We start from the raw sequence: 26,634 nt of genomic DNA, 5'->3' as shown, positions 1-26,634 counted from the left end.
TCTGTATAAGACCACCTTGGTACAGCTAGCTAGCCAGAAGATAAAGTTGACAGTGAGCACAGCTAAAAAGTCTCTTGATTTTTAATTTAGGACTCTGAAATGGCTGCAGATGCTGATGACCAGTAATCATCAGAATGTTGTGGCAAGTTTACTGAACTTGAATGAATTTTCCTCTAGCTTTCACCTTTCCATTCCTTGAAGCATTTCACCATGAAGCATGGTTTCTCTTTAACAACTAAATGACATGCGTTTTATCTATACCTTCTTGCTGATAAGAGCATTTGTTTCCAGCATGTGTTTTCCAGGATCGAGATAACTGCTACTTATGTCCACAATTGTTTTTGTCACAGCTTTGCTGAAGATACTTTTTTCTTACAAAAATCATGGTGTTGTAGCACAGCTCATGATTCTGTGTTGGCAGGTTTGGTGAGGGAGGTTCTGCAGAGCATAGGGCAAATGCAACACAAGTAGAAAAACAGTTGCCACAGTTTCTGCACAGCTCATTGTGTGCTCTGGGAAAACTGGAACTGGGAAGGAAAGCAACACCCTTCATTGACCAGAAAGTCATTCAATGTTTGTGCTGCTCAGAGATCTTCTAGTCACCATGGAAAGCAGAAGCTAAGATTGCTTTTACATGGAAATAACAGTGTTCAGTAGAGGGTTCCTTAGAGTTTACTCTTAGGCCAACTCAGTGGTTTTGTCGTTATTGTAAACTCTGCCCAGTTCCATTTTCCCTGTGAAAACATTATATTTCTTCCACTTGGAAAGAGACACCTGCAGCGTATCTGCTACACATCTGCTGCATATCTGCTGCATGTCTGCTGCACATCTGCTGTACATGTCCTGCTGGGTCTCTGTTTTCTGTCTGCTGTGCTCTGGATTTGCTGGGTGTGTGCTGCACATCATCATTGTGACTGCTGTACATCCACTGTGTTTCTGTTATGTCTGCTGTGCATCCAGTGAATATCTGCTGGGTCTACTTTATGTTTGCTGTGTGTTTTCTGAATGCATGTTGTATGTTTGCTTGACGATTGCTACATGTCGTCTGTGTAACTCCTCTACATCAACTGCAGTCATGCCAGAGGTGAAAAACTTGTGGATGCCTACGCAGCTTATTCAGGGTATTCTAGGATCCACCAGCCTCTCCCAGCCAGGAATCTGTTGCCCTAAACCACTGCAAGTTCTTGCCAAAATACAGACTGGAATCTGGCAAAGGGACTGACTCTACAGAGTGCTTCTGATATTGGCTGTTGTGCCCAAGGTACACAGCCAACCCAGCACCCTCTGCCTTCCCACTCTTGGCTCACTGCAGAACCTTGAGAAAGGAAACCAGAGGAAGAAAATATTCAAAAAATCCCCACCACTTAGGCAAAACTTTGAGGCAGAAGCAAAAGGAAGTTCAGGAAAACAGACTGATGGCACACCTACTGTCACAGACACCTTGGGATCTGAGGAAGAACAAGCAAGACAAGTTCTGAAGTAGGCACGTCATGGCATGGGAGGGAAGTAAAGACATCCATGGTTAAAACAGTCTCTACAAGGGCACAGGCAAGGTTTGGGATGCTGTTTTAAAGGAATGAAGGGAAGATGAAACAATAACTGTTTTATGTGTTTCCCTTGCTGGTGGCAGAATACCAGAGGGTCCATTTTGACATCTAAATTCACATCAGGAGCAATGTGTGCTATTTTTATGGGTACAAGAAGAACAGAATGGAGGTCTGTACTCAGCTGGATCATGCTGTGAAATCAGGCAGTTTAATAAACACCAAAAAGAAGGGGGAGGGGGAAGAGGGGCTTTGTGAGAACAAGCTAGATCTGACCAGAAACTAATGTTTGAGTTGCTTAACTTGTTTAGAAACAGCTAGAGAGGTATTGTTTTATGAGAGTTTATGAGAGTTGTTCCTGCAAGGTGATTGGAGATATTGACTTGCTAACTTCTTCTTTTTTTTTCCTGAAAGCCATTTTTGGAATTTCATTTTTTCTATGGCTCTTCACTGAGTCACTTCAAAGAACATATTGGCATGTGAGGTACTCTGGCCTCCCTGGGAGGTGGAAGCAGATGCTCAGATTGTTTTAGATCTTGAAGTCCTTTCATCTATAAAGGTCACTTTTTTTTTTCTTTTTTTTTTCTTTTTTTTTTTTTTTTTCCTTCTAGATGTAGCCAAAGAGTATACAAACTACATAAGAGTTTAGCAGCGGTTTGGTTTTGATGGGCAGTTGGGGTTCAGTTTTTCAGTTTGCTGAAACGATGAAACATGAGCAAAGAAAGCCTTGTTTTCTGGCTTTTAATGTAGATGTTCTGATTCCGATCTGAAAGTACCAGTCCCAGGAATACCCAGGGTGAAGGCAGCTCTCAACTAAGGCTCTGTAAAGGGCTTGTTCCCAGGTGTGATTTCCTCACAGCTGCCATCTGCAGCAACACAAACCAGTAGCAGAGGTGTTAGAAACCACCAGGGAAATAAAAAGAGACTGTTCTGTGGAAAATTAAATGAATTTGCTGATCTAGCTGAGGAAAATGGTCATATTTTCAGAATAAAAATAAAAAATAAACAAAGCAGCCAATGCTTTTGTATAAGTTTTTTTAAAAAATCAGAGTTTTTCTTTTGCTACAGTCTGCTACATCCATACATTTGCTCCCACACTGAGTAGCCATATAACTAGAGATATTTCTACCAGTAGCTGAGATATGCACATAGCTGTGGAAGTGTATTTCACAATGAAATGGGTTACAGTGAACATAGACTTACAGAACATCTGAGATGGGAAAGGACCTCCCCTGCTCAAGCAGGTCCATCCAGAGCAGGTTGCCCTGGCCCATGTGTAGATGGCTTTTGAAGATCTTCAAGGAGGAAGACTACACTGGCCCCTGCCCAGTGTACAGTCGCCCACACCACGATGATGTGTTTCCTAATGCTCAGATGGAAACTCTGGTGTTTCAGAAACATCCCAAACTACATAGCAGAAACTTCCTAATCTGATTCATTCACATAAAGCCACCCTCTCTGTGCAATGATGGTGATAGTTACAGATTGTCAATAACCAGCCCCAAGCAAACTGCTGAAGTGGTTGACATAAAATGTAATCAATAAAAATTAGAATGAGGATAGCATAATGAATAACAAACGATTTAAAGTTGGGTCCATGGATCCTGATAAACTAGTTTGATATTTTCCTTCCCTTGTCAAAGAGAAAATGAAAGGGTGATAGAGCCTACATTGGTCTATTTGGAAGTGACTTCGCTCAATCCAGCAGTCAAAGATATAACAAGATCCAATGCCTGAAACTAAAAGCTTGTTTAACTCAGACCCTGAATAAAGCCATTTTAACAACAAGGATTACTGCAAACTGGAAAACTACCAAAGTGTATTTTTCACTCTTTATTTGAGTTCAAATTCTCATGCTTCTCTAAAAGATGTGATCCCTCAGGGACTGCACAACACATTGGAGGATTGCTGGCCAGTGTCCAGCCAAGGTTTGAACACTGTCTACACTTATGTCTCTACTGCCATCCCCCATGTTTGATCCTTTGGTAGAGCCCTAGCATCTCTGCAAGGGGCTGCGTTCTCAAGACTCCACACTTGACAATGTCACAAGACTATGGGTATCACATGGGTTTATGGCTTTCTTGTTTTCTTTTGGGAAATTTTCTTTGAAAGTCTGTTATTTCATTTACAGATGTGTAGCATGGCACAACATTGTAAATGCCATGCTGAATTATATGCTTGGGCTGGTTTTCTAGCTTTCTTTGATGCATAACATTGATTTAAAAAAAAAAAAAAAGGAAGATGAAGAAAATTATGTCCAGCCTGTCTGATTGATGGTTTGGAATGTGCATGACTTTGCCACTCAGAAAGGAAGAGCGGGACTTTATCTAAGACACACAGGGCTGATGAGATATGTGCACAAGAAACAGACGCCCTTGCCCTGTTCAGGTTATCAAAATACCCAGTTGCCTGTGATTTCTAGGGTTGTCTGGTGTCTAGGTCTTGTTGTTCCTATGTGGAAATGTGTGTCTCCAACTGGCTGTGTCTAACTTTGTGGATATGGCCCCATTCTTATACTGGGAGCCTACATACATGCTCTGGGTTAGTGTAATGGTGGACTTGTCTGTGCCTCAATTCCTCACCCCTCCATAGTCCTAATAGGGTCACTCTAAGCCTTTGGGGCTCTGTTTTTTTCTGGCATCTCGGAGGTGCAGGAGTGGATCTGGTGTCAGCTGCTATGGTTGCAGCAAACAAACCCCCTCACCATGAGCAGTTTACAGAAGAACGTGCAAAGAGACATTTACTCCAAATGCTAATGAGCATGGAGATACTGAGCCACATAAGCTTGACCTCTCCAGACAGCCTGATGGACTTCAGGCAGCTCCTGCAGAGTCTCTTTTGTGTCTCTCAGTTTGGAGGAGGCACTTGTGTTGGACACAAGGAGGTGACAGCTGTACATTTTGTGCAAGCCATCAGATCAGCAGGAAGCTCATGTTCCTTAGAAGCTCATTTTCCTTAGAAGGTTTCTTCCTTTCCTTAGAAGGAAATTTGTCCCTCAGAGGGTTTTGAGGCACTGGAACAGGCTGCCCAGAGAGGTTGTGGATACCCCATCCCTGGAGTTGTTCAAGGCCAGGTTAGACGAGGCCCTGAGCAACCTGATCTGGTGGGTGGCAGCCCTGCCTGTGGCAGGGGGGTTGGAACAAGATGATCTTCGTCCAACCTTTCCAACCCAGGCCATTCTATGATTCTGTGAAGCCAGTGGTTGTCAGAAAGAGCTCCTTCTGTGCAGCTTGAGCTCTGAGCTCCATGATCCTAGCACAGCGCATTATAGCTGAAACAACAGCAGTCAAATGTGCCCTCAGTTCCCTTCACTCAAATGCGTAGCTAATTGGGGCTTTCTGCACAGGGAGGTCAGGAGTCAGTTATTAAAGTAATGTATGTTGACTCCATTTGGTGGGAATTAAACATGGCTTGTTTAAGCTCAGAGTGAGGGAATGGAGTTTGGCAGAGAAATGTCATGCAAGAGACTACTCAAGGGCTCTCATACAGAGATAATAAGTGCTGAATATCCAATGGCACTGTACAGAAACAGAGGAAAAATTGTTTTTAATTTTCAGACCCAATGTCTGTGGCTCGAGGTTCCACTCCTACTGCTGCCCTGGCTGGAAGACGCTGCCCGGAGGGAACCAGTGCATTGTCCGTGAGTATCAGTTTTCCTGTTAAGGGCACCAAGGGAGCTAACTGCCATGTGGGAAGGAATACACATCTCACGCTTCAGCATATGACAAAACATCTCATAATCCACTGGGAAAGGAGCAGTGATTGTTGGGAATTCTCATCTCTGCTCGCCTTGATTAAAACAGGGTTGTTGCAATTGGTCCCATTTAATGCATGGCCTTTTGTCTCCTGCCAAATTGCCACTTTGTTCCTTGTTGCTTGACAATTTGTGTGCCTGCTTAGAAGATTAGCCTCAAAGGAACACTTTTAGTGACTCCAGAAAAGTAATTTTAGAGCTTTTTAGTTAGATGAAATAATTTAGCTGCTCAGACAAGATCTAGATGGTGCCATTGGAAGCATGTTGTCATGGGAAAGGGTCCACAAGCAGGAATTTGTATTTTTCTTTCAGTGTCCTCTTTCTAAAGGAGAATGCTGATTTATATAGATCACATCTCTGTTTTTGCAGATAGCTTTGCTATTTGGAGTAGGTCGTTGTTATATACTCAAGTGCTGATATACACCTATAAAATCCATTAAGGGGCTTAGGATCTATGGCTCATTTCTGTATGGTAAAGGCATAAGCTATGGGGAGATGAAGGAGTCTGCCCTTGGGAAGATGTTCCCATGGGAATTGCAAGTCAGCTCAGGGGTAAATAAATGAGATTCTTACTGGAGATGATAGGTGTAATTGACTGGCATTTGGTCATGCTTCATGCTGAAACATAGCAAACACACACTGTAAATGCATAGTGTCCTGAATATATTAACTGTATCCTGGACACACCAAATAGCAGATAGCACTGTAGGATGCTTATATCTCCCCGTATTTTAGCTTTCTGAAGGAATCTTCTGCATTAGAGCACACTTGGAATGGCTTTTTGCAAAACTTCCTAAAAATAATTAACAGTGGGAGGTTTCAAGTTGAGGAAAAAAAATAGGGTCATCTTGCAGAATCTCTGACACAATACAGGTTACATATTTCAGAAGATACTCCACCTTCAGAGATGAAACTGCAACTTAGAAAGAAGTCATCTTAGTGAGAATTGCCTCATGTTTCCTAATACCAGTATTTCCTAATGTCAGGGATCTCAGATGCACAAAACCGAGCCCAGAGCCACAAATATTCTCCTCTTAAAGGAAATACTTTCAAGTGTATTATGAGTGATGGGAACAGTTTATGCATCCTTGTGCACAGTGAGTAACCAGTGCCAGTGTCTGAATGCCTGCATTGGGCATTCTACTCACTAAAAAACAAAAGTGAATAATCACTCAGGAGTTAAATGCATTTTACTTCACCCCTGGTGGTGGTAAGATACAGAGTTATGCATCCTTTCTTTTCCTTACGGGAAGAGACAAGCAAACTCAAAAAATCCTCTTTACTTTAGGAAATCCACTGCCCTGTAGGCAGTGGACGCCCCGTGAAGTATTCAAGTCTTCAGTTTAATGCTGGTTCAGTTCACTGCTGGTTGCAGTGAAGGGTTAAGGAACTTACAACCAAATGGCTGCTCTGTGGCATGCAGGGTTAGCAACATTCAGGGTTGTCTGCTGACTTTTCTCATAGCTGTAAAACATGCCATCTGGGCTGGAGGTCCTCGGGGAACTGTGCCTTATAATTGTATTTATAAAAAACACAGAGATGAGATAGTTTCACGAGACTCTAATGAAATCTGTGCTTACACAGGTGGAACAATACTGTCAGCTCTTGGCTCTCATGGTACAGGAAGGGAAAGAGATTAGCAGGGGTCCCAGACAAGAAAGGATAGATTGATATGAAGGCATCCTGCTGATGCATCTCTGGCTGACTCAGGCTCAGCCCCTCATTCAACAGGAGATGCATCTCAGTAACAGTCATTTAGCTCAGTGCCAAACTACAGACTGCAAAATGCTGCATGGAAATGCCCAAAGAAAAAAAAAAATAATAAGGAAACCTGTTTCAGTATGAATGTCACTTGTCTCTGATAAGAAACATTTTTAGCAGGTAAAAATAGTGAAAGGTGCCACATTTTCCCCATCCTCTGCTAAGTGAAATAGAAATAAGGCAAAGGGCCTAGCCAAAGGGTGTGATAAAAGGAAGATTTCTCCAGGAATTCGTGCCCTGAGAGTGAGGGAGTCCTTCTTACTGTTGCCCTGCCCACAGCAGAGTCCTCAGGAGGTGCCACAACTTCCTCCCCAGTTTCTTCTTCTTAAAGCAAGGTGAATTCACACCCTTTTGGCAGCCAAATATGAGCCTGTGAGGAAGTTCACAGACTAGCACCTTGTGCTAATCACTGTCTCCTTCTCTTCCTCCAGCAATTTGCAGGAATTCTTGTGGTGATGGATTTTGTTCGAGGCCAAACATGTGTACGTGCTCCAATGGACAACTTTCTCCTAACTGTGGCTCAGCTGGAGGTAAAAAGACATTGCTAGTGATTGTCCTCCCTCTGAATTAGTTATATGCTCTCTTAAAATTTTCCCAGTCACAATGGGCAACAAGGTTGTAACCTGATTTATCTTTTTGTTTGTTTATTTTTTGTGATTTCTACTACTTTGGTATAAAAAATCATACAGGATACAGAAATTGAATTTCCCAGCAGCAAATAGCAACACTGCTGCCAAAGAGTCCATCCACTCCTGGCTGTTCCTTGAAATTGAATTAAATCTGTCACTGCTTTTGTTAACCAAATAATTATTTTTTCCAATGCTAAGTTTATTAAGTTTTGGTAGGCTGTGATTTGAACATCAGAGAGAGTTGCCGAATGTTTTTAGAAAACTGCAGTGACACAATGAAGTTATGCACTTGTAGGGAATGTAGAAATTCCATTGCCACTTTTTCTGCCTTTTTCTCCCATCTCAGGCTTTCAGGACAAAGACCTGAAAAGTTCTGGGAAGAAGACTAGGTGAATGAGGTTTCTGTTAACATAGCACATAAGCAAACTATGGAGGACTTGGAGGAGTGACAGTCAAATATCCAGACAGCAATCCCCATAACCCTCTAGTAATTCTTGCAGGATGTATTCAAGGCTAGAGCAGGCATACACTCCTTTACTCTGCAGCACATGACTCTGCACAGAAAGCACTTCTCCCGTTTGAATCTAAAACCTGATAGCTAATGGTCTTGTACACTCAATAGTGTTTCTTTGTGCCCCTTTTTCCACTGTGATGAGATGGAGCTGGGAGTTACTGTAGATACTGAGCTGGTTATGATTCAGTAGTCATTGTGACGGTCAGTAAAGCCAATCATACGGTGAGTTAGATTAAGGGGATTGTGGCAACAAAGTCAAGGGAAGGTGTTATCCCCTCTGCTTGCCACTAGCATGGCTGTTGCTGGAATGCTGAGTCTGGTTCTGGGCTGCCAGTGCAGAAGGGATGAGAAGAAACTAGATCTGCAGTGGGTTGCAAAATGGTTGCTTTATAACATGTGTCCTCAAAGGTGAAGGTGGGGGAGCTGGGCTGATTTAGTTGAAGAGGAGTCAGTGAGGGATCCAGTCGTAGTCTTAACTACTGGAAGTGCAAACTTTGTACTTGTCACTACAAAGGCAGTGGAGCCAAACCCCTCTCAGTAGTGGCAGGCAAGATAACAGAAGTGTCTGGCCATAGGTTGCAACTTGGGATGTTCAGGTTGTACACAAAGAGAAGTTTCTTACGCTGGAGGGTGGTGCAATGCTGGAACAGGTCACCAGAGGTGTGGAAGATCTCCCTGCTTGGGCAGTTTCAAAGCTTGGCTAGACAAAGTCACAGCCATCCTGATCTGTGGGGAGGCTGAATGGGGACATCCAACAAGCCCTTGTACCCACACTCATGAGTCTGTACATAATTATATGAAAGAATGCCTTACACCGTGTCTTGAACTGGAATAGTTCAAGTAGTTCTGCCTTTGCTGGTTACCTGCAGAAAGCTCCAGACACTTCTTTCTACTCACTAAACAGCAGAAAGAAGCAGTCAAAACTATTTGAATCCTTCACATAAGAGAGAAAACGGGTCTGAATATCAAGCTCTATTGCCCATATGTGAGAAGAGCCAGTGAGTCCTGTAGGATCTATGTGTGCAGCCCCTCATACTCCCTTCCCTCACTGTCCCAATCTCTCCCTGGGCAGACAAGGGGCATCTGTCTGAGAAGCATCACTGAGTGCAGGTTGGTTTGACAGCCTCAGAGCTTGTTGGGTGCAGATAATTGCACTCCTGCTGGCAAGACGAGGGCCGCCACCAGCACAGAGACCACCCACCCAAGTCAGTGCAGACTATGCATAAGCAGATCTGCCTGAAAGGGCTTCATTTGTTTCTCAAATTCTCGTGAATCGGGGCTGGCCTGCACTCCAGATCTCCAGATGTGGGCAGGGATATTGGGTGACCATTTGCACCTGAATGTATAAGTGGTCTGTCCATACATACATGATGACAGTACTCAAAAACACCAGCCAAAGAAACAAACAAAAACCTGCAAGCAAAGGAGCAGAGCTGTGTCTCTGTTCAGAGCTGTGTATTGTTTTGAGAAGGATGATTTTGTCAGGACAATGCAAGATGCAGATTTTAATGGGATTTTATAGCATCTTTTAAGATCTCGTGGCCATTTCTAGAGACAACCCAGAAATTTATTTCCCATTATTGCCCATCTGTAGGCAAACTATTGTTAACGAAGTGACTTGCAGGCATCTGACTGAAGGCCAGAGAACTAGACCCCTCAAACCTCAAAACCACATTCGGGGCGTGACTGAAAGAAGAAAATTCCCAGAATCTAGTTCCAAAGCGCCACGTTGTCCTACAACACTACAGATGTCCCCAGAAAGCGCACAGTGCTGAAGCCTATGCGTGCATAGCTCTGCAAACCTTCCCAAATGCTTTGCTGAATGGAAGGTGCTGGAGACACAAAAGTTTCTGGAGTGAGGGTCCATATGTTAGCAATCACAGAGGAATGCGAGGAATGCTGTAAGCAGTATATACATTTGGGCACAGACCTGGCATTCCTCTGAGCCTGGGGTGGATTTCAGCATGTGCTCCGGGTTGAGGGTGGGGGTGGAGGGGTAGGTTTCTCTGCAGAGGCTTCGTTAAATCTGGCATTCATTGTGGGGATGTTTAGATCTGCATTTATCATGAATGCTTCAGGGAGGTAAAACAGACAAATAGTGCATTCCAGAGGCAATAAAAGCCACTCTGCCTCTCTCTGTCATAACAAAAAGTTCGGTTTCTTACTTGGGAGAGTAAGGTATTTTAGGAGTAATTTGCAAGTGACTGTTTAGATAGTAGTAGTCAATAAACGGACATAAAACCTGTCTGCAAACTCCACTGCTGATGGCTGGCAGAACAGCTGCAGACACTGATCCTTTAAAATAAAATGTAGAACTAATCCAATCCAATGGGAAAAGTTAACTAGGGAGAACTGTCATTCTTTTTCCTAGAACTTTGGTCTCTGCTTGGAAAATCCTGACAAAGAATAATAGGTCTTTAAATTCTTATTTGAAAGATTTTCTTCAGCACTCTATATCTAGCAGACCCTTTGATGCTAGCCTTGGAGATAAGTGAAATGGTGATGGGACCTCAGGGCATTTGGGATTACAGCAAAAGTAAGAAATGGGACCTAAGCAGGGCTAGAAATAGTATATTTGCCAATTAGTTGGAAAATTTCTGGATGAGTGTCAAGGCTTTTCTTATGTGCAGAACCTGAACTACTAAGATTTCTTAACTTCACCAGATCTTACCCCCTGCTGAATGCCTTGAATGCAAAACTCGGGAGACTCTGTAGGGAAAAGCTCCGACAGACGGACAACTCTGACAGACAGACACTTCCTAGCTACTTCTTCCTACTGTCTCTGGGCAGCCCTCCCAGATTTGTTGTATGTAATTGCTTTCCCAGTGCTGATTAATTGTAGTGAGGGGTGTAGGGGAAGAATGTGCTGGAAACACAGCCATTTCCCAGAGAGACTGGTCTCATGTCTGACAATCTGGGCAATGCTTTGAAGCCTCAAGCTCAGTTTCCTTAATGATTAAGCTTTCATCTAAATTTGGCCTGATCTCCAGCCACGGAGCAATAGGAATTGTAGACATCATGACTAATTCAAACCATACTAGAAATGCATGGATTAAACGTACAGCACATGTGCTGAGCATGTTGAATGCAAAGCCCTGAGACTTCCCATTCCACTCCTTCTTCCTGTCAGGCTTTCCATGAACAAGGCGTGAACCATGTAATTATCCTTATTGGATACTTCTGACTTCTACTACCTTTTGGGCAGCCATTTCAATTATGCTAACCCTAACCCTTCTCTTTTGGAGCTGATGTTACATGTACAGAGAATACACAAGCCACATCTGAGTATCCACTCATGTATGCACTCTCCAGACCCAACTTCCTCAAGCTGCCAAATCACAGCTCTTCCTTTCCTGGCATGCAGGAGCTGTAGTGTACATGCTGCAAAACAGTTTTCACATAACTTACTACAACCTGAGGCACTTGCAGTTTGAATTGTCTCATCTCACAAATGAAGACTGCATCGTTCAGGCATTTCATTAAAGAAGGAAAGCTGTTTGACCTATTTGTAATTCAGTGTTTAGCAATAAACCACCCCTTTGTGGCTCTTTTATTTTAATACCACATCCTTAACTGTTGAATAGTGATGAAACAGTTAAAGCCAATACTAGCTTTGTGTCTACGTCAGTGTAAAACGGACTGACTCTTATTTATTACTATTGTTTTTCTACAGTGTTCACAATCAGTGTTCCATAATCTACTGTAAAAACTGAACTCTAACATAGGAAGACTAGATAATACATGCTTTTTTTTCCAGATTCGTTGAAACCTTGTTTTATGAGATGAATCTCATAAGAATAAGGCCACATAATCACTGTAAAAGGAAAAGAGATATCTTAAAAGTTGATGTTTTTCCTCCATGAAATAATTTATACCCCCAAATACATCTCATAGGTCTTTTAACATGCTTCTAATAAGAAGATGTTTTAAAGATTGACAGCCCAGAATGTGAAAAGCATATTTTGAAAATGGAGCAAAAATCTAAAATAATAATAAAAATATATGAAAATACTTGAAATGCCATATCCTAAAAGAAAAAACAAAATGTTTAGAATGATGGAGTCACCAAAGAAAGGGAAATATGAGTAATTATGCCCTTACTCTCAGTCACATGAGCTATGGCAGGACATTCTGTAGAAAGGACAATGTCCTGCCTTGTCCTGTACAAAATGGACTTGAAGAATCACATCCCCCGAACTGCTCATAGTTTTACACTGCCTGTAAGACTCGTGGCTTTTCATTGTCTCAGCAGTTCAATACTACCAGGTACAGGAACAATAAAAATACCTTCTGTCTAAGGGCTAAGGAACAGACTATGGTGTTTATAGTTGTAAGAAACTCCGGGGTGATTATACCTCAGTAAAAGTGCAAGCATTTAACCACACTGTGGGCTCATATCCTGTCATGGGAATTCAAGTTAATTCATTTAACTTGGAAAAAAGAAAAAAAAAAGGACATTTAATATCACCCTTAGTTTGTGCCCTGAGACATGAAGAAATTAAGTTTTGAACACCACTTATTTGTGAGGTATCCACTTCCTGTCACAGATGATTTTTTGCATTGTCTTCTAATATTTCCCTGCTCTTCTCCACAGTCCAAACCTGCAATGTGAGGTGCATGAATGGTGGAAGCTGCAATGATGAATCTTGCCTCTGCCAGAAAGGTTATACCGGAACATACTGTGGACAGCGTAAGTACTTGCAACACGTGCTGTACACCTTACACATACTGATGTATTGTTTGCAGCTCAGACTTTGATGGCCTCGCTATATTCTCCTCTCCATTGGAATCTCAGCTTGCTCTCATTAGGAGACATGTTACATTTGTTCTGCATGGCCAGGCTGGGAGAATTGGTGCCAATGGTTTGTGCAACCACCCTTCTGGTTCCACACAACTGCACATCCAAACTTCTGTGTGGCATTTAAAAGACCCCACAGTGAACATACCCCACCAGTGCTGACCTTAGCATGCTGCTGATCTCAAAGTCAAGACTTGCCATGACTTGTACCTTTTTTCTGCGGAGTATGAAATGAGTTTTAGATTGAGGAAACTCACGTCATAGACAGTAAGGAAGTTGCCTTAGACTGCACACGTCCTGGCTCTCAGCATGAATCCCCCATGCCAGGAAGAGCAGTTGCAGGCTTTGCTGATCATCCCCTGTTTTCCTACAGTGGACCATGCTAGTATAAATTAGGTGTTGTTTTTCTGTAAATATTTTTAGAAAAACACCTTGAGTATTGTGTTCAGTTTTGGGCCCCTCACTCCAAAATGACATTGAGGCCCTGGAGCATGTCCAGAGAAGGGCTATGAAGCTGGTGAAGGGCCTGGGACACGAGCCCTGTGAGGAGCAGCTGAAGGAACTGGGGGTGTTTAGTCTGGATAAGAGGAGGCTCAGGGGAGACCTCATTGCTCTCTGCAACTACCTGAAAGGAAGGTGTGGGGAGCTGGGGGTCAGCCTCTTCTCACTGATAACTAGTGATAGGACTATAGAGAACGGCCTTCAGTTGTGTCAGGGGAGGTTTAGGTTGGAAATTAGGAGAAATTTCTTCTCAGAAAGAGCAGTCAGGCATTGGAATGGGTTGCCCAGGGAGGTGGTGGAGTCACCGTCCCTGGGGGTGTTCAAAGAAAGGTTGGACTTGGTGCTTGGAGACATGGCTTAGTGGGTGACATTGGTGGTAGGGGGATGGTTGGACTAGATGTCCTTGGAGGTCCTTTTCAACTTTAACAATACTATAATTCTATGATTTTTTTTTTCGAAAACTTTCCAAAAAGTTCAACTGAAGGCAGACACACCATATGGAAAATTTCATTCTGAATAGCTAAAGCTTGGGAAAGTTATAAGTAAGTGCAAATCAGGCTTTATGATGGAGAAGACTAGGCAACTTTTAATATGTGTTGCTACCAGCTCCACCTATAATATCCTCAACAGAGTTTTCATAATGATTCAGATGTGGGCAACACATCACTGAGAGGGTGGAGAACAATGGAGAGTCCCATTGGCAGCATTCCAGCAAAGCAGATTTCAGCTTATTCAGTTCTAAAATGGGTGTAACCTTTGAAGGCTATGATATGCAGCAGCACCTGGCCTCTCAGCCACTCAGCTGTAATATAATAATTTCACCCTTCAAGTGAGATTATAGTCTTCTGATCCTCAATGTGCCAGTGATGTTGTGCAACTGAGTAGTTTAATGAGTGAAAACCTGTAAAAATAACATTAGGAAATGTTGCAACAGTCCTAATTAGTCACTACAACTGCTGAGATTTTAATAGGTCAGTGGCATCCTGCCCATCTCAACCTCTCACATGGACTTGTTAAAGTACTTGATCTTGTGTTACGTATGAGTGTTGGCCTTTCATCTTCTATTCACTCAGATTATGCCAGAATATGAGAGAATAAAGAATGCCAGCTAGTGTGGGTGTGCTGAAGACAGGTCTGAAGAAGATGAGTATTTCCAGCCAGTGGTACTACACAGTTTCCACAGACAAATCTGAATTGTTCACAGTGAAAACTGAATTTATCTTCTCAACTTTTCTCAGGCTTGTTGTCATTTACCTATTGCTTACAAAGGGACTCCCTGCCCCAGTTCTAACCCCAGAAAAGTTATTTCTGTCCTGAAGAGCATCATCTCCTGACACTACCACCAGACCGAATGAGCACATCTTACCATAGTGTTATGAAGTAATGAGTCAATGCCAATGCAACCTAAAATGAGCACTAACACTGTGCCAGTGTTATCCATCCATCCAATTGTTCCTCTGTTTGCCATGTAGAGCAAGACCACCATGTTGTACTGATTGCAGATATACTGGTGTGGTCAAAATAACAGGTCTGGTTTATTGTCCTGCTTTACTCTGCAAGGCAAGATGAAATTGCTGACTGGTCCTTTCTCACATTTCATTGTTGTCCTGTTCCCCTCTCCTTGAATTTAAATGTTTGCCTTTATACAGTTTGTCATTTGTATTGATTCGTCTTGACCTTAACATTTAAATCCCAGTGCTGACCTGAATGAGCTGAGATTCCAGAGCACAGGAAATCCTCTCAAATGAAATGAGAGTTCATAGCCTTTTTATAAATGGGTTCACTCATAAACAGGAAGTCATTTTCTGGGAAAAAATATCACGCTTTTCTCTGTATGTTCACTATGTGGAGATTCTTGACAGGTGAACACCACAAAGTAGGTGATATTCCAACCCTTCCCAGCACCACACAGTTCATGCTGTGGTTTTACTGAGAGCAGAAATCAATCATTTCTATTTCTCTTTCTAAACAGCTGTCTGTGAAAACGGCTGTCAGAACGGAGGTCGTTGCATTGGACCAAATCGTTGTGCATGTGTCTATGGATTCACTGGCCCCCAGTGTGAGAGAGGTAAGAAACATATTTTCATATTATCACTGACAGAACACAGCATTAGGAGTTGTATATTCAAGCATATATACTAGGGATACTCAATTCTGAGTGAATTTCTGCTCAATTCCCTGGCATGAAGATTCAGCACTTAATAACAACCTCATGTCCAAAGCAATCCCTGGGATCCCAACTGACTGCATATCTGTTTCGTGTCTGTGTATCCTTCTCATTCCACATGTGGCCCCTTGTGGCTCTTTTGTTAAATATATATAAATCCCTGTGCTCAGTATAAAAGAGGTATTTTTCTCTTGGGCATTCCCTTGCTTCTTGTCTTGGTAACCAGGGTGTGGCTTGGAAATGTGAGGAAGGCCCTTATCACAGCATCCTCATAAGGGAAGGTGACACTGTCAGCCTCTTCGTAAACACTAAAAGGGAAAAATAAAGTAAAACTTTCAAAAAATTTGGTGTGGTGGATCAACTCAGTCCAAGCACACATCCTGTGTCTTGCTCATTCCCCTCTCCCTTGGGATGCGGAGAAGATAGAAGGAAAGCAAAAAGACTCATGGATTATGATAATGTTAGTTTAATAAGGAAAGCAAAAGCTGTGTGTGGAAGCAAAGCAACACAAAGAATTAATTCACTACTTCCCATCAGCAGGCAGATATCCAGTCACTTCCTGGGAAGCAGAGCCTCAGCATGTGTAACAGTTGCTTGGGAAGATGAGAGCCATAACCATGCTATTTTCCCCCTTCCTCCTTCTTTTCCTGAGGCTGAGCACAATGTTATATGGCACGGAATATTCCATCAGTCAGTTCAGGTCAGCTGTCATTGCTACGTCCCTTCCCAATCTCTTGCCCAGCCCCAGCATACTGCACTGGATGTGAGGAGCAGGGAGCTGGGGAAAAAAAGTCAATGCTGTGAAAGCACTTTTCATCAACATCCTAAACATTAGTGTGCTATCCATACTGTTTTAGCCACAGATGGAAAGCTCAGCAGCGTGCAGTCTGCTATGAAAAAAGTTAACTCCATCCCACCCAGACCTAACACAACCAGCTAATTTTGGTGACCATCTTGAGTTACCTTGAACCAGATTTGTACAACTGTCAGAGTTCCCTGATACTACTCAGGACTGCAACTACTCATTGCAGCTCTTGCAGAAGAGTTAGAGACCACACAAGTTAAGACATCACAAGCAAAACGGTCCTTTAAGGATTGGCCAGATTGCAGAAGAACTCTGTTGGAAATAGATTGACTGCAGTTCACCAGGCGAGCACTCAGCTTCTGTATCAGTAATATGGAAAGATGTCTCCTGCATCTTTCAGTCTATAGAATCAAACTCCGGCAGCAATTCCCTGAATTTGACGTGTCTTGTCTGCTGCAGGAGGCCTTTTCTTTGGGCTGAAGGAGATCAATACCCTCAAAAAATTAACGATGTCATCAGTGCTAACAGCTATTGATTTGCAAATTAACATGGACCTGAAATCTGAAAGGTCAATATTCCAACCTGTGCAGAATTATTTTTACTATTTAATACTATATCTATTTGAAAATCTTGAAAACTGTACCAGAACCAAAGGTTTTCCATGAATTTTCTACTATATTTTAGTAAAAACATTTCAAAGGGAAACATCAGCCAGCTCTGTCTTGTTGTAAATCTCCCTCAGTTCATTGCCAGCCGCTCATCCAGTATGAATCAAAACATCTTCACTAAGAGCCTGAGAATATGCTCTTAGTGACATGTGGCTTTGCTGTATTTCATCCAGCCAGCCAGCATGTGCTGAGTGACTAGATCAGGTTTACCCCAGTATGGGTATGGCTGAGGTTTTGGCTCTGAGATATGAATTTTCTCCCTTTCCTGTTGGCTTAGGTGGACATCTCACAACACTGCTCTGATTTGATGTTGGCAAGGGCCAGAGTGGCACAGAGCAGAAATGAAACTGAAACACCAAGATGATGTGCGAACTCCCAGGATTAACATCAAAGTGCCCTGGAAATATTCTGCTTTTCTAGCCTCTCACTTTCCCGAGATTGGGATAATTCTGTTTAACTCCCTGTTCAAAGATTGGATTGTTCTTGAGTTTAACGTTTTTTGTTTGTTTATATTTTTTTTCCAAGTTGGGGATTTTTGGCAATGTGATTTAGAGGGTGAGATAGGAATAACAGTTGGTTTCCGGTAGCCCAGGCATCAGTCAGCCTTGCTTGAACAGAAGCCAGCAGAAATATGCAGAACTCAAAATAGTTGTGCAATGTTCCCTGGGTTACAAAAGTCTCTACTGAACTTCATACTGCAGGTGCCCTATAAAAGGCCTTTGCTGTGGTTTGAGCATCACATTTATTGGATGCCAAGAATTTAAAAAACCTCCACTCACATTTACTGAAGTAACCTTGTATTGTTCCAGTCTCCTCCTTTGTACTCTGCTGCAGAAATTGGTGGACCACTACATTCATATATTTTTTAATACCTCTCCTTGCCTTTCTCAAACAGGCATGCACGCACACACTCTGCTTTATTTATGGAAAGGTATTATGCCAAAAGCCTTTCTCTTTTGAAAACTGTACCTTGCAAGCTTTTTTCCTCTAAAATTCCTGAATGTGAGGTCGAGAACTGTCCATAGAGTTGCTTTCTTTTTTCCTAGCTCACAGGTATCTGAAGTTGATATGGACATTGGCTGTGTTTGATAAGACATGAATGTCTTAAGACATTCTTGTATACAGCAATGGACTTAAAAATCCAACTCACTTTACTTTGTGTGCGTGGTAGGAGAGGGGGTAGGAGAGGGGGTAGGAAAGCCAGCCAAAAATGGGGACTGAACAGGGACAAACTTTGGAGACAGTTTGCAATGTATAAAGTAATTTAAATAAAGAGAGGATTTTTAGAAAGCCTGTAGAGATTTAGTTTGGTCCAGACTTGTACTAAGAGACAAAACAAGCTCTCCAGCTGTGTATACACAGGTCTACCCTGCCAAGGCAAACAGAGCATTTGCTTTTCTAAGAGATGTTAAAAGTTACACTTTTCAAAGAAGCTTCTGGCTGGGAAATCTGTGGGTCTGGTGAGGTGGTTGTGACTGACCTACTGGTAATCGGTAGTGTGACAACGAGGAACTTAACCCTTCCAAGGAGAACTGCTCTCCTGCTCCATTGCTAGACAAGTTGAGATGAAGTCCCTAGCACCAGACTTACTGGAAATACGAACACTTGAATTTCTGTTCAGTTTCTCCTTTTAAAGCAGCCATGGTATGTGACATATTTACAAGCATCCTTGGAAGTCTCCAGTAATAGGAGACTCAAGTAGGAGTCTTGAAAGCAACACGGATCATCCATAACTCTCAGTTTAGCTCTGAGTCTCATTTTATTTATGTATTTATTTATTTATTTATTTATTTATTCTGAAGAAACATTAATTCAAATCAGAACCTAAAACCTACTGGAATTGTAAGTAGGAAGTCCAAGGTTCAGCCCAAGGCTCCTTACCAGTGCTCTCCTAGTATGTCTCATAAGTGGTTGAGTACTCTGGAAATTCCTCAGATTCCTGCTGTGCCTCCACAGGGAGAGAACTTCCAGTAACACCAGTTACTCTTTAGTAAGACATCATCCACTTTTCTCCTTCCCACTCAGAGTAGTTACAGTGATGTTTCTCTTGGGAGAACTGTTGTTAACTACTAAGTGCAGCTCTCTAGCATTAGGCAACAACCCCAGCATCCTTCTTGACTAAAGAGTGCAAAGAAAATAACAGTGACTACCCTCAGCTCTGTGCTGTGAGATTTCTACTGATAGGAATAACCTGGCCAGGATGATCAGAACACAGTCAGCTTGCAGAAGAGGGGAGGTAGGATACATCTCTCAATCTCTTCCAGCCTGCTCTTGAAATGGAGCAGTTGGTTTGAATCACAACTGGGTAATGGAGAGGTCTATAAGGTCTACTGCTCCATCCTGAGTCTGGCCCACTAATTATGGTTACTTGGAAAATTCATTACATCTCCACCCTATTATGTTTCTCAGTAAAATAATAGCCATTTTGCTGCAGCATGGGTACTGTGAGGATTCACCAAAGGGTTGCAGGAGAGCTGGTAAGTTAACCACTAACAATGATGACAGAGGAATTGAGGCAGTACATTGGTGGTGAGATACAGCCCACTGCACATTTACTCTTGTCCAGGATCCCAAATTAGCCACCTCCAGGCTGGAACTGGAGTGTTAAATAAAGCATAAGATTCCTCAGACTGAAAAATGATATTAAGAGACTAGTCTGTTAGGAAGGACAAACTCAGTTCAACTCATACTGCAGTGGCTTCTGGACCAAGAGTTGGTTTGCCTCCACCACACCTTTTTTTGTAGGTAGAGATGTCACTTCAGCCTAAGAAAAAACACTCTTTTCAGCCTGAAATAAAAGCCAGGAAATGTGTATTTTAAAGACACCCTTATTATCAAAGTTCACCAGTATCTGTGGTTCAAGTATAGCAGAACGAGGCCAGGTGATACCTTACATACAGGTGACACAGAACTGATGACTGCTTGGCCTTGCAACCTGCCAGTATGTTTGACAGAGTTGTCTGTCAGCTCCTCTGCTACTCATCTGTGTCCCTACCAGGGAGCTCAGCACAGGCATAACTAAGAATCTCAAGGGGTTCCAGGAGAAATCTCTCTGGTGCCAGTCTTCCCCATGAAAATTTCTTCCCAAGGTCACCTAAAAAAAATGGCACCATTACTTCAGGAATAGTCTTTGGTCAAATACACATTATAGCCTGAGGGCTGTATCCTCATCAGCAGTGCACACACTGACTGAAAAAGCACAGAGGGGATGTTCCTCTGCAGAGAAATATTTCTTGTAGAATGAGACAAGCTCTGAAAGCAGGGACCTGGGTTCTTCTGCTCAGTCAAGGTGGAGGAAGTGAAAGCTGAAGCAAAACCAGTTCAAAACTGGAAAAAACAGATCATGTTTTTAACAAGGAGGTTAGTTCCAACCGGTTATCTTCCATAGGAATGTGCTTGATCCCCCTTGTACTACATTGCCTCACTTTAGACTCCTTTGAAGTAGGTGTATCCAGCTGAGCACATAAACTCATGAAACCTTATAGGTGACAGTGATAGCAGTGCTGGGCAGGATTCATTGACCAAATGCATTGCCTTTAGGATGAGTGTATACAGAGAGGTGATCAGTTCGTCCACAGATGTCTGCACTATGGACTTCTCTGCTTTTATTCATATGAAGCCCATCTCTGGAATTTTCAGATCAAGAAGGGATGTTTAGCAGGATTTAGGAAAGACTCCCTGGTTGTCATACATTGGCTTCTCTGATGCTGGATTTAAAATCTTTAACTCCCAAAGCAGTATCAAGATAGTTGTTTGTAGACTTCTCTCTGCTGCAAGGCACAGCATGGAGCCGTTATCTCAGATTGTTATATGCAGGGCATAGATACTAAGTTGTTTAGAGGAACACACAGATCTATTCATCCAGGTAATATCTGTGCCAGAGTGCTGGGGTTCTCGGAAAGGCTTATTAGCACTGTACAGACACAGCTCTATTGTTTCTAGGGCCAACATTAGTATACAGTAGTATGGTTTGCACTGTTAGGGTCTGCTTTCATACAGGGGCTAGGGTATCAGTTTAGATAGGCAAGCATTGAAAATGTACACATCTGTGTTGATGAACAGAAGGCATTCAAAACAGATTATAGACACGTTAGGCTTTTAATTTGATTTTATTTTGAATTTATTTTGATATAAACCATAAAAAGAGATCTTTTAATTTTTAAATGATAATAACCTGAGTTCCTGAACACTATGCAACAGCTTCTGCTGCTGTAAACTCAACAAGCTGCATGTTCAACAACTCAGGACTACAGTAAGAGGCTGCTTTGTAATGGAAGCAAGCTAACTGCCTTCACACTTCATTCAGGAAACGCTCCACTTCAGAAGTAAATACTGTAACAGCTAGGTACTCAAAGAATCATAGCATCATTTCCTCCTTCCACTTGACATCTTCAGGGATAAAAACTAGGGAATATATTGTATAACCCCAGCAACATTGGTAACATGATCTCACATTGCATCAGTGTTGGAGGAAAAAAGTATAGAAAAAAAATGAATCTTTGAGGAGAGAGGCCAATTCTATTTAATAGTTTACTTGAACTTTAAAGAAAAAATGAAACGTTGAGATGTCAAGTCTCTGATTTCACCCTCTTTCAAGTAGGAAAAAAAAAAAATGTTGCAAAAAAGTGTCAACATTGGTTTCGGATGAAGGTGTGGAAGATTGTCCTGTGTAAGAAGGATGAGGTTTAATTTGCTTTTTTTTTTTTTTTTTCCCATACAAATGCTGAAGTCATCACTGTCGATGCCAGTTGCTCCCTTCAATGAAAACATATCTTCTTTTACTCTGAAAAAAAAGGATTTTTTGATAACATTCTTGATCTTTGTGGTGAACTCCTTCATACTTTACAGCATCTCTAAGCTGAGTTGTGGTTGCAGAAGGGTCCCAAAACCTGAAGACCAGGATATCTCCAAAGACACTTGGAGTTCTGCAAACAATAGGGAAGAGGAAAAGACAGTAATTTGGTCATGTAGCTGTCTGTAGTTCCTATCATCCAGTTCAGAAAACCCTCGCTATGTCTCCATGTATTCTTTTAAAGGTTCAAGATTTCCTAAAGAACAACAACAACAACAAAAATCAACTCGTGGCTGGTGTTTTGACTCATCTACTTAAATGCAAGTGAACAAGAAAAGAAGAACTTAAGAATCCTAAACAAAGTATCTCACTTTTTGTTTCTTACTCAAAAAGAGTCAAAAGCTTCAGATGACCTTGCACACCATCTGTGGTCCAGGTCAAGCTGTTGTACCCTACACTGGCTCACAGTTTGTATTAGTGCAGATAGATGCTCCTTGTAGGATTTGGTCACAAAAGACCTTGTGTTTTATCTCCTGAAGACTAAGCTGCACATGTTGCTTATAGTTGTTGTGTCATTGGACACTGTTTCTCTAATGGATGCTGGGCTGAGAAATGTAAAACTCGGTATTGCTCCTGTCCTTCTAGATAACTCTTTCTCAAAATCTATGAAGAACCCAGAAGTGGATTGTATAAGGATAATAGCAAACTTAAAACTGGCACCCATTGTCCAAGTTCTGGCTCTTCTCTTAGCTAGTACTTGAAAAGAAATCCCTGTCACTGCACACAGCATTGCAAACATGAAAAGGAGTAAGGATTAGAGACACTGCAAGTCCTAGACATGTAATATCCGTGGAAAAGGCAGTTAGTAGCTCCTATTTTTCTTTTAGTTCTCATTGCAGGAATGCTTTCTTTCAAAACCAAAACAAGCACTGTATTGGGATGAAATGAAACAGCTTCCAAAGAGCAGCTTCTCACGATGTCTTACAACAATGCACTGGTGTTTTTACGGCACTCATATTTCTCCTATTTTATTTTTTAAATGCACTAAGAAGTCAGCCATTTAGTGTGGAACCACTGAGCAGGACATGGGTGTTCAAAAACTGCTGTGCTTAGGCAGATTAAACACACGATAAAGAGGATTTCTAAGAGTTTGTGTGTGGGCCTCGATCCTGCTCCGTGGCAGAATCTTGGTCAATCTCTTTGTGGCAGGTTTCCAGATGAAGCCACAGCTGCACTCACTGAAGAACAAATCATGTTCTGAATATTTAGTGCTTTTCCAAAAGTGCTGTAAGGTGGCTGGGCCTTAGTATTTAACCAGAATGGACAAAAGCAGGTCCCAGGTAGCTTCAGAAAAAAAGGGCCACTCAGTCTCCTAGTAAACAAGACATGGCACATGTGGAAAAGGACAGATAGCATCTAAATCACAACTTTTTACTTTTTAATTCACCACTTTTTTTACTATTGGTAATGTGCCTGTATTCTTCTTGTATCTCCATTATTTTGCATATATCAAGATGCAATTTTTTATATGTTAACACATACATAACACAAGGATCTCCTTTGATGTGCACTCAGAGCACATCAGAGTTCCCATGATGTGTCTATGTCTGTGTCTGTAGATTCTTCAAAGTTTCAAAATGATTTTGATGTTTTGTTGTTGTTGTTGTTTGTTTTCATTTTTGTTTTGGCCTTGTAAACCCTGGGTTCATCATAACTGATATCATTCCAGTCCTGGAAGAAATCTCCATTAGCGATAAGTAAGACTAACACAAGTCCCCAAATTAACACATTTTTGTATGCTATATCAATTTCATAAAGATCCTTCCTGTATAGGAAGACAGTTCTTCTCATCATCCTAATTTCTAAGCATATTTGTGTCATTTAATGTCTATCAATCTGAATTCCACTTTTATCTATCATCCTGAAATATTTAACCACTAGAAGAGTTGTTTAAGGAGCCTGTTCCCATAACTGCAGGTGTTTAAGAGCAGGTAACGTAAATATTTGTTAGATCTAATTGTGGTAGAGTCTGTCTTGTCTAAGGGAAAGAGGAATCCAAAGTGATCTATTACATTCCCTCCAGCTGTAACTTTTCTAGTGACAGATGCTCCGTGCCATATATAAACAGCATACGTGATCCAAAACACCATTTTGTAAAGTACAGATGGATGTTAATGAGTCTGTCAGCATAAACGGCACTTTAATCCACTCAGATTTCCAGATGGTGGGAATATTGCAGAATATTCCATTATTCTTACTTGTGAAGCCTCCCCAACCCATAGAAGACTTATCGTGTGGTTTAGTCTCAGCTTTTCTGCTGCTTCTTCATAATGATTTACTTCCCAAATTTTCAGTTTAATTTGGATGGTTAGGAGAAAAGAATCAGCTATACAGGATGTGTCAGATCTCCCTATGTATATGCTAAAACTCTGACAGGAAGCAGCCAACAGTGAACATGGTCCCTTTATTCACTCCTTTTGAAAACTCAGCTCATAGTCCTGAACTTCCAGAATGCTGCTCTAAGTGGAAGAGTTGGTAGAGCTGTACATATTTTGTACCTTCAGCTGAAAACTGCCCCGGAGACCAGGCATGCAAGAACATACATCATGGTAACAAGGGGGACCACGAAAACTTTACAGAAATTTAATGATACATGACATAACTCAGAAAGGTCTTTAATCTCAGCCTTTGCATTTAAGAAGATATGTCACATTTATTAATTCGAGGTAACTAATAGAATTTTTGTTAGGGGGATAAATGGAAAAAATACCTCCTCCATACTACCTATGTCTGTGCCTGAGGTCCATGCAGAGTGTGAAACTGAGCCCCAGTCTAGCTGCTCTTCTCAAAGAACAAGTGATGTGGGAAGATACACAGCAACAATCACGGGGGAATAGAGAGAACTCAGAAATACGGACTGGGATGTGGCTCCTGCTTTTTGAAAGCATTTGTATTTGTATTTGTATTTGCAGCACTTTGAAAGAATGAGCAAAGCCTTGACCCCAACACTGGGGAGCTGGGGAAAGACTGACTGAGGGGAGGGAGATGTTACCTTCCTGTCACCTTCTTTTTATTTTTGTGTCTCTTCACTAGGGTGGATTTTATTAGGACAAATGGAGCTGTCCGCTTTGGTCCCATGTTTTGAAGGGTTAGGAGATATGACACAGTTTATATTGTGGAACAGCCTTAGCTTTTATCTTAGATACCCTCTGTGCCTCTGTCTTCTTGAATTCCCTTGTTGTCTCAGAAAAATGCTGGGCATGGGTGGAGAAATGGTCTGTGAGCTGTCGTAATACGAGACTGAACTGAAATGCTTCGCCTAGCCCTTCACAGGCATCCCCTGAACTGAAAGGTTTCATCTCTTATTCATTTCATATTAATTCTCTGTTTCATATTAATTCTCTGGGAAAAAAAAAAAAAAAAAAGGAAAACACTGGCTACTGTGGCTCATTCTGTCAGGCCCATCAAAAGCTGTCTGAGTGGTGTGAGTACAGTATATGGCTGAGAAATTAATCTGCCTACACCCAGCCAGTGGTTCTTCCACTCAATTCCAGATTAAGTTTGAAATTACTTCATGTAAAAATCTTATAGAGGAATGCTATTGGCAGTGGTTAAGATTTTTTTTTCCCAAATGAGCTTTTTAATAGACGACTGTGTTTACAAAGAGATTTCTCATCCTAGTTTGAAATGAGGCATTTAATTGATTTTCCCAGTACTCTGGTAATGCAGATGGTAAGATATAAAACAGAACTCGTAGCTGAGGTATGTGATAGTGTTTCTTCTTCTCAGCCTGCCTTCAAAGGTGAGGCATGAACTGCCATTTCTCTACAATGGGATAGAATAAGCACTTTGTTAATCAAATATAATCCAGAGAGGAGGATTGCTCTGATATATACTGCTGTAACTTGTAGTATGCTTTTAGGCTGAAAGATCTGGCAAAAACTTCACCACGAGTGGAGTCTAACTCCATAGTCAGTTGTAGTTTGCTATTTTCTTCTTGTGGGTGGGTTTATTTAATAAGCTATTTGTAGCCCTGAGGAACCACATTTCCCTCTCTGCAGAAAGCCAGTCATGGTCAGCTGAGAGCACTGGTGGGATGTAGACACATCCTCCATGTATAATTTTGTTGCATGCCCATAAGCATTCTGGTATGAATATAGATGATCACTTACTACTTTTCTCCCTCTGAGAGGTGGGACAGCACTCCCAAAATGCTGTTGTTTTCTGCTTGGTGCTCAGTAAGGGGCTCAGTTCAGTGCGCACAGGAGAATGCTGGAACAATATAGGTTTGGGTCTTCCAGTCTGTGTAGCTGGCAGCTCATCGCCTGCACTGAGTTAGGCAGAAAGGTGACTGTCATATCTGCTGACTCTTCATCACTCTTGGATGCAGTGACCTGTGGCTTTTTCTCTCATTCTTAGAGTGAGAAGGGGTGTCCATGTGTCCAACAGAGTGTCCTGGTGTTGTTGAATGTGCTTCTCAGTGCATATGGGAGCAGAACATCACTGGAGCAGAAAAAAAAAAAAAAACAAGGTTGTGAAGTACCCGAGTTTCTCACATAGCTAAATCCATGGGTACAAAGACAGCCTCTGAAGAGTGGATCTAAACACATGACACATTGGAACAAATGTGCCAAGGGGCCTGGGATGTATCTGGCAGCCACCAGCCACTCAAGGGAACATGACATCAGAAATAGTCCTTTT

General features: G+C 41.9%; 1 protein-coding gene across 1 annotated transcript in view; it reads left to right on the top strand.

The window, feature by feature from the left end:
- FBN3 (fibrillin 3) overlaps positions 1 to 26,634 on the top strand; it is a 115,618-nt gene that overhangs the window by 16,277 nt on the left and 72,707 nt on the right. Inside the window, exons 2-5 of the mRNA XM_032203657.1 lie at positions 5,102 to 5,184; positions 7,491 to 7,589; positions 12,797 to 12,892; positions 15,474 to 15,569. Coding sequence (XP_032059548.1) covers positions 5,102 to 5,184; positions 7,491 to 7,589; positions 12,797 to 12,892; positions 15,474 to 15,569 — 374 coding nt within the window. The remainder of the gene's footprint in view (positions 1 to 5,101; positions 5,185 to 7,490; positions 7,590 to 12,796; positions 12,893 to 15,473; positions 15,570 to 26,634) is intronic.

Source organism: Aythya fuligula, chromosome 26 (assembly GCF_009819795.1).
Source record: "Aythya fuligula isolate bAytFul2 chromosome 26, bAytFul2.pri, whole genome shotgun sequence".
Classification (NCBI taxonomy): domain Eukaryota; kingdom Metazoa; phylum Chordata; class Aves; order Anseriformes; family Anatidae; genus Aythya; species Aythya fuligula.
The sequence above is the reverse complement of the archived record's forward strand: the minus strand, read 5'-3'. Positions and strand labels throughout refer to the sequence as shown.